We start from the raw sequence: 7,584 nt of genomic DNA, 5'->3' as shown, positions 1-7,584 counted from the left end.
TGATATGTTTTGCTATTACAACCAATCAAGATTTTGACGGTAACATAATTGGATAACCTACTTATATGGTACTATTCGGGATAATCAAAATGATGTCACATTTTAAACAGCAAAACAACATCGTGTTATACTAAATTAAATAATTTTATTTATTGAATAATACTACAAACCAATTTGATTGATTGCAAAATCAAAACGAATAAATAATACATACAATTTCTCTCGTATGCAAAACATAGTCCCACTCCCACACAAATCAATATTTCCAATTATGCATATCAAACCCGTATCCATCCAATTCCATCCATCATCAAGATTAAGGACTACACGCACAAAGTTTGAAATACATGGAGTACAAATTAATAAAAATTAGACCAGTATTATCAGAAGTTTGGTAAGCATGATATTAGCACGATGAGTCTTACTTGGAGTATTAAAACCATCCCTAAATATACACTAAAACCTAAAATGGGATAGGTAATTAGCTCCAATAATATTTCAAAATCAATCCCATTTTTTATTTTTGGGGAAAAAACTTATCTTTAGGTTTAATAACAAGAATAAGCTCATCAAGTTTTATAAAATGTCGACAACGACGACAAGTCGCTTCTCACGGCAATTCATGGTAAAAAAATCAGATTAGTTGGTTTAAATTACACAAAAAATGTTTCGATTTTAGCTTTGGCAATTTTAATATTTGTTGTTTGCAATTATTGTGATTCCACTCTCAAACAAAATTGAAATTAGTTGGTAATCGAGCATGGATATACATTTTTTAAAGTCATACAACGATTCCCGAATCAGCTTTTCAATTTGACCAAAAAAGTGAAATTAGGAAAGACAAAAAAACACAAACAATATAAAATCCATATGTAATTGAGAACAAAATTACTCTCATTTAACTAAAAATGGCAAATATGATGGACGGCAGCAGGTGACAAAAAAAGGGTAAATTATGGTTTAATGATTGATTTATGTAACAGTGAAGCACCCCTTATATGAATATCTTGTCAGGACCAGTACCCCCAACCCCATTATGGAATACTACTTGTTTATATCTTCTCTGCAGCAGCCACCGCCGTTGATTTCAACTATCCGGCGACTCAAACTCCCTACCCCCTTGACCCGCCCTACGGCCACACTTACTTCCACAAGCACAAGCCCTCCGGACGCTTCTCTGATGGCCGCTTGATCATCGACTTTCTAAGTAACCATTCACTATACCAAATTAATACTTATATTCGAAATGCTAGTTTTGATGGTGTGTTTTGTGCAGTGGATGCGATGGACTTGCCCTTCTTGAATCTGTATTTGGATTCGATTGCAGCGCCAATTTTCGAAACAGGCTGCAACTTTGCTGCTGGTGGCGCCACCATTTTCCCGCCCCCGACCTCGGGTTGCTTCAAGTTGCTCAGTTTCTGAGGTTCAAAGCAAAAGCTGTGGATATCTCATTCTTCCAATCACATACAAATTCAATTCATAGACTTACATGTTTGGTTTCAATTTTGAACAGCCAGGAAATATGACAAATACCTGCCGGCTCATGAAAAATAGGCCAGAATGACCTCACCGGCGCCTTCTACTCCTACACGACGCTCGATCAAGTTCTTGCTTATATCCCAATCATTTTATCAGCATTCCAAGATGGGATTCAGTTGCCAACACTCATACATACTTTCTAATCATACATACATACATCAATCACAATATATAACTTGGATGAATTTCTTGCACAAACTGTACGACGAAGGAGCTAGAAACTTGTGGATTCACAACACCGGCCCCCTCAGCTGCTTGCCTCAAAACATTGCCATGTAAGGAGGTGACCCCTCCAAGCTCGATGAGCTTGGATGTGTCGCCTCTCAAAATCAAGTTTCAAAACTCTTCAACTTGCAATTACACGCTCTCTGCAGAAAGTTGCTGGGGCAGTATCAAGATGTAAACGTCACGTACGTCGACATTTACACGATCAAGTCCAATCTCATTGCGAACTACTCAAGATATGGTAATTACACTAAAAAATAGCTCCATTCTTGTTGAAATAATGAATACTAGTAATACATAGTGTCTGTGTGGCGTAGGATTCGAGCAGGAGTTTATGGCGTGCTGCGGGTATGGGGGGCCGCCACTGAACTATGATGCACGGATTTACTGCGGTGAGACGAAGGCTTTGAATGGGAGTTCAGTGACGGCCAAAGGATGCAATGACAGTACAGAATACATTACACTGATGCTGCAAATCAGTATGTTGCCTCACAGATTCTCACTGGAAAATACTCTGATCCACCACTTCCTGACAAAATGCCTTTCCTTCTAAACCTCAAATAGTCTCCTTCTGGAGTGGTAATTAAATCATGACATGAATGAAAGGTATTATGTTTACAAATGTCTGTATTCGACAAGATTATATCTGTAGGCAGCATCAGCCTTAGATGATTTTGTATTCCAGTTCATGAATAGATCACACCCATGCTTGAAACTTCAACTAAGCCATAACTATTTTTTCTGTTGTGTCCACATCACCTTCTACTTTCTTCCCTGCCTTTATTTCTTTTCTTGATTCTTGATGCCAAAAGAGTAGTTGTACAGTATGTAATTTGAGTATATAAGACTTACATCTGTTAAAACAAAACTTGCATCGTCCGCGGTATCGTCCGCGTGACCCGCAGTGGGACGGACGATACTGCGGATGATGCGTGGTCGAAGCCCTATCGTCCGCGGACGATGGATGTGCCATCGTCCGCATGGCTACAGTGGCGGACAATAGTACGCCCGATGCATCGGGCGGACTATCGTCCGCCTCACTGTGGATGTCCTTAGAGAGAGGAGTGTCGGACTGAACAATGAACAACAACTGACGTTTCATTTAGGGTTTTAATTTTGAGTATAATTAAATAATAGCATATACATATATATATATAAATAATTAAATATAATTTGGTTTTTCGATTATTCGATTTTTTTTCTCAACCGAACTGAACCGAAATTTTTCAAATTTCAAAACCGAACCGAAAACCGAAAAAATCGAATTTCAAAATTTCGGTTTGATTCAGTTCGAATATTCGATTTCCGGTTTTTTTGCTCACCCCTAGTCACACAATTACAGAGGATTTTGTTCCCCATCGTCAGTTTTTCCACGTCAATTGCTACTAATTTGCCCCACTTAGGTTCTCAAGTCAATCTTGATTTTTTTATTATCTTACCTTTTAACCTAACTAATTATGTGTTAACATGAATTAAACTAACTAATAATGAGAAATATTATACGATGGGTGTCGGTACATTGGGCATCAGCAGATGACACATAACATCAGTTGTTACCCAAAAATATTGCTTAAAAAATGATTCATGTAACAGTAAAGCACCCTTATATCTTGAGAGGGCCATTGGCTACCTTGTACACTATGACTTGTCCCCACCCCTTTATGCCTACCCTTTATATTGTATTGCTACAACAACAGCCTTCCATGTATTCAACATGCCTTCTACCTTGCTCATCATCATCATCATCATCATTTTCTTCATCTTCTCTGCAGCCGTCACCGCCGTTGATTTCAGCTATCCGGCAGTTTTCAACTTCGGTGACTCCAATTCTGATAGCGGCAACCTTGTGGCTGGCATGGCCGACAACCTTCAACTGCCCAACGGCCAGACTTACTTCCAGAAGCCCTCGGGAAGGTTCTGCGATGGCCGCTTGATCATCGACTTTCTAAGTAAGCATTCTTTACCAAATTGGTAAATTTTCTTATCGAAATTGTTAATTTTGATGGATTGTGTGCAGTGGATGCAATGGAGTTGCCCTTGTTGAATCCATATTTGGAGTCAATCGCAGCGCCAATTTTCAAAAGAGGCTGCAACTTTGCAGCTGCAGGCGCCACCACTCTTCCGGCCACAGCTAACTCGGTTTGCCCGTTTTCGTTCAAGATTCAAGTAGCTCAGTTTCTGAGGTTCAAGGCAAAAGCTATGGATATCCTCACTAAATGTCTGTACTTCAATCTTCCAATCACATAATACTAAAAAAAAATAGTCTGTGAACTACAAGAGTTTTAATGCAAACTAAATAAAATAAATAAAGAGAAAATATGGTTGAAAGTGTTGTCTTAGATATATTAAAACATAGATAAACAAGACTATATGAATAATGATTACAAATTCAATCCCGGACTTACTGGTTTGGTATGAACAGCCAGGAAATATGACAAATACCTGCCGGCTCAGGATTACTTGGCGAAGGCGCTCTACATGTTCGACATAGGCCAAAATGACCTCGCTGGCGCCTTCTACTCCAAGACGCTCGATCAAGTTCTTGCTTCGATCCCAATCATTTTATCAGCATTTCAAGATGGGATTCAGGTTGCCAACACCGATAGTTTCTAATCATACATACATCAATCACCATAACTTGGATGAATGTTTTGCAGAAACTGTACGACGAAGGGGCTAGAAACTTCTGGATTCACAACACCGGCCCCCTCGGCTGCTTGCCTCAAAACATGGCCAAATTCGGAGGTGACCCCTCCAAGCTGGACGAGCTTGGATGTGTCGCCTCTCACAATCAAGCTTCAAAACTCTTCAACTTACAATTGCACGCTCTCTGCAAAAAGCTGCAGGGGCAGTATCAAGACGCAGACGTCACGTATGTCGACATTTACACAGTCAAGTCCAACCTCATTGCAAACTACTCCAGATATGGTAACTACAAGTCTACAATGACTAACAATAGAGCTTCATTCTTGTGGAATTAATGAATAACATAGTGTATGGTGTGGCCTAGGATTCGAGCAGGCGTTGATGGCGTGCTGCGGGTATGGAGGGCCGCCACTGAACTACGATGCACGGATTTCCTGCGGTGAGACGAAGGTTTTGAATGGCAGTTCAGTGACGGCCAAAGGATGCAATGACACCACAGAATACATAAGCTGGGATGGAATCCATTACACTGACGCTGCAAATCAGTATGTTGCCTCACAGATTCTCACTGGAAAATACTCTGATCCACCATTTCCTGACAAAATGCCTTCCCTTCTAAACCTTAAATTCTCATCATTCTAATTTTATTTCTTAACACCTGTAACCCAAAGTTGGGCTAAAAGTATATGATTAAGTTAATTTATTGTTTTCATTTTCATAATCTCACATATAAAATAAAATGTACAGACTTGAATTTTGCTTCAAAAGAAAAATCTGTTGGTAGCAACGGTATGTATTCATTCCTTGTGATACCAACATTAACAAAAAGAGATATCAAACTTGATTCGCATTAAACTGTAAAATGGACCAACAAGCTAAAACCAAAGCTTTCATCGAGCTTCGACTGGAGTGATAACAGGGGAGATCTCCTCTGTTTCAAACTTGGAAACCCAAGATGTTTCACTCATTTGAGGAGATGACTGAGTGAGGACACTAAGATTGAAGACGACCTCCCCCATCGTCGGTCTCTCCATGGAATTCTCCGACGTACAAGCTCTAGCCAACGTCGCCAAGCTTAGCGCGTCGTCAATAGGGTAGAAGCTTTCCAAATACGGATCCATCCATCTTCTTAGCCTCTCCTTCCTTTGATCTTCAACATCCAACACTCCCTTCACGTCCTTCCACAGCATCACGACTTCGCCATCATCCTTCGTTTCCACAACTTTCTTTCCCGAGAGCAGCTCCAGGAGCACCACCCCAAAAGAGAACACATCAATGTTTAGCATGATGGGAGAAGTAGCTCTCCTGGCTAAAGATAGATTGGATATCTTTGCTCTGAAGTTGGAGTCGAGGAGTATGTTGCTCGTACGGACATCCTTGTGGACGATGCTCGGTTGAGTATGCTCGTGCATGTAGTGTAGACCGTTGGCAACATCTAGAGCTATAACCAGTCTTTGACTCCAAACAAGGGATTTGGCTGAGGCTGGAGCATTCAGGGAGAGCCAGTTGTCCAACGATCCATTCTCGACGTACTCATAGGCTATGAATAAGTTACCAGCATTATCAGAGGAGACTCCCATTAACTTCACCAAGTTTGCATGATTCACTCTCTGTAGTATTTGGACTTCTTCCGTTGCATCTCGTGTTTTCTTCACAGCAAGAACCTGGTCGTTGATCGTGGCCTTGTAGACCGACCCTCCAATTCTGTACCGTTCACTCAGGTTCATAGTTGCCTTCAGAATCACATTCAGATCATACACTATTGGCTTGCCAAGATAGCCTGATACTCCCGGGAGCAGCTTGTCCTGTCCCGTCTTGGCCTTTAACTTCTCGTCTTTGGAGGCTTGATAAATCGCAAAATGATCCGACGTCTCCAGAAGAGATGGACTATTTTGATCCAACATCTTCTTTTTCTTGAGTGATATAAAAAAGAATGCTGCAAAACCTGCTAAAACTATCAAAGCCAGAGCACTTGAGCTAGCTATCAGAATCCGTTGGCGTTTGGATTTACCACGCGAAGCTGAAGTGGGAAAAGGTTGCACAAGGACCGGCGTCTTCTCTGGAATCAGCACAGGAAGACAGACTGCAGCAGTGAAATTTCTGTTGTTGTTTGCTGTCTCAATATCTGAAGCTGCTGTCTGAAACATAGCACTCACAGTCTCTACGTCGTCGCCTGGCTGCCATACATAAGTAGTGAGGAACTGAATTCCCTTTCCTTTATAAGACTCTCCAGGGCACTTGCAGAATAAAGGAAACACGACTTCCTCCCCTATCGTCAAGTTGGTAGGATTCAACTCCCGGTTCGTGTTTTCAACCAAATGATAGTCGGTTAGATTCTGGAAAGCCTTCACTTGAACGGAGTATAAGTTGTCGTCCTTCTTTATCTTGTATGTAACGTTGGAGAAATAGTGCGTCCCGTTTGAAGTGCAAGTGATTGGCACCAGCAACAGCTGATTCGGAACCAGTGGAGCATCCTCCGACGTTAGATTAGTGGCTGCTGCTATCTCTAACCTGCTCGTGCCAAACAGATCGGATATACTTCCAAGGTTGGCATAAGGTGGCCTAAAGCGATATGTAATGTACGCCTCACACGATGATGGTGAGTCCGCTGATGATCGGAAGTCAGTAACAGCAGTGTTGTTAACAAACTGAGAAGCAGCAGAAAAGGTGAGAATTTGTGAAGTGATTATCAAAAATGTAACAAGTGAGATTGCCATCTCGTGAAAGCTATGATTAGAAGAGGGCTACTACTGTCCAATCTTATATTATCATAGACATTCTTGATTTGTCAATTTTCCTAAATTTATTGTGGAAAATGGCAAATCAAGTCGACAAGGAAAAGGTGACACACCTTTTAATATTGTATGTTGTACATATGCTGTCATCACAGGAATTCAAGAATGGTTTAAAAAGAAACCAAGTTGAGACGGCACAAGAACATGTCTTTGCTTCTGAATTTTTCAAAAGTAAGAAACTTCAGGATTAAAAGAAAAGGAGTTGATGGCTACAGCAACTACATATTTTATATTAATTGATGAAACATAGATGCAAACAACTAAAGATCAAATAGGAAAAACAGGCTTCCATCAATTTGTCCTCTTGCCAGAGGATCTTTTAGACCTGAAAACTAAAGATTCCCCTAATTATACTTATAGTAATATGTAAATATGATAA

At 40.6% G+C, this 7,584-nt stretch overlaps 2 protein-coding genes and 1 pseudogene across 2 annotated transcripts; 2 read left to right on the top strand and 1 right to left on the bottom strand.

Annotated features, from left to right (window-relative positions):
• Window positions 1-583: 583 nt before the first annotated feature.
• On the top strand, window positions 584-2,565 carry LOC121745729 (annotated as a pseudogene).
• An 857-nt stretch (window positions 2,566-3,422) lies between these two features.
• Window positions 3,423-5,122, top strand: LOC121744527 (GDSL esterase/lipase At1g54790-like). The gene is made up of 5 exons (XM_042138095.1): window positions 3,423-3,713; window positions 3,782-3,982; window positions 4,187-4,353; window positions 4,422-4,692; window positions 4,775-5,122. Exons 1-5 carry the CDS (start codon window positions 3,479-3,481, stop codon window positions 5,050-5,052), a joined length of 1,152 nt encoding a protein of 383 aa, XP_041994029.1. The 5' UTR covers window positions 3,423-3,478; the 3' UTR covers window positions 5,053-5,122.
• A 46-nt stretch (window positions 5,123-5,168) lies between these two features.
• Window positions 5,169-7,458, bottom strand: LOC121744525 (serine/threonine receptor-like kinase NFP). The gene has a single exon (XM_042138089.1). The coding sequence runs from the start codon at window positions 7,125-7,127 to the stop codon at window positions 5,301-5,303; it is 1,827 nt and encodes a 608-aa protein (XP_041994023.1). The 5' UTR covers window positions 7,128-7,458; the 3' UTR covers window positions 5,169-5,300.
• Between the last annotated feature and the right edge of the window lie 126 nt (window positions 7,459-7,584).

The sequence above is a fragment of the Salvia splendens genome, chromosome 8, assembly GCF_004379255.2.
Source record: "Salvia splendens isolate huo1 chromosome 8, SspV2, whole genome shotgun sequence".
Classification (NCBI taxonomy): domain Eukaryota; kingdom Viridiplantae; phylum Streptophyta; class Magnoliopsida; order Lamiales; family Lamiaceae; genus Salvia; species Salvia splendens.
The sequence above is the reverse complement of the archived record's forward strand: the minus strand, read 5'-3'. Positions and strand labels throughout refer to the sequence as shown.

What these genes read in the sequence shown, in the direction of transcription:
- LOC121744525 (XM_042138089.1), bottom strand. Translation starts at nt 7,127, where the DNA reads ATGGCAATCTCACTTGTTACATTTTTGATAATCACTTCACAAATTCTC.
- LOC121744527 (XM_042138095.1), top strand. Translation starts at nt 3,479, where the DNA reads ATGCCTTCTACCTTGCTCATCATCATCATCATCATCATTTTCTTCATC. An exon ending in CTTGATCATCGACTTTCTAA is followed by an intron (nt 3,714 to 3,781) that starts GTAAGCATTCTT and finishes GATTGTGTGCAG; the next exon opens with TGGATGCAATGGAGTTGCCC. An exon ending in CATTTCAAGATGGGATTCAG is followed by an intron (nt 4,354 to 4,421) that starts GTTGCCAACACC and finishes AATGTTTTGCAG; the next exon opens with AAACTGTACGACGAAGGGGC.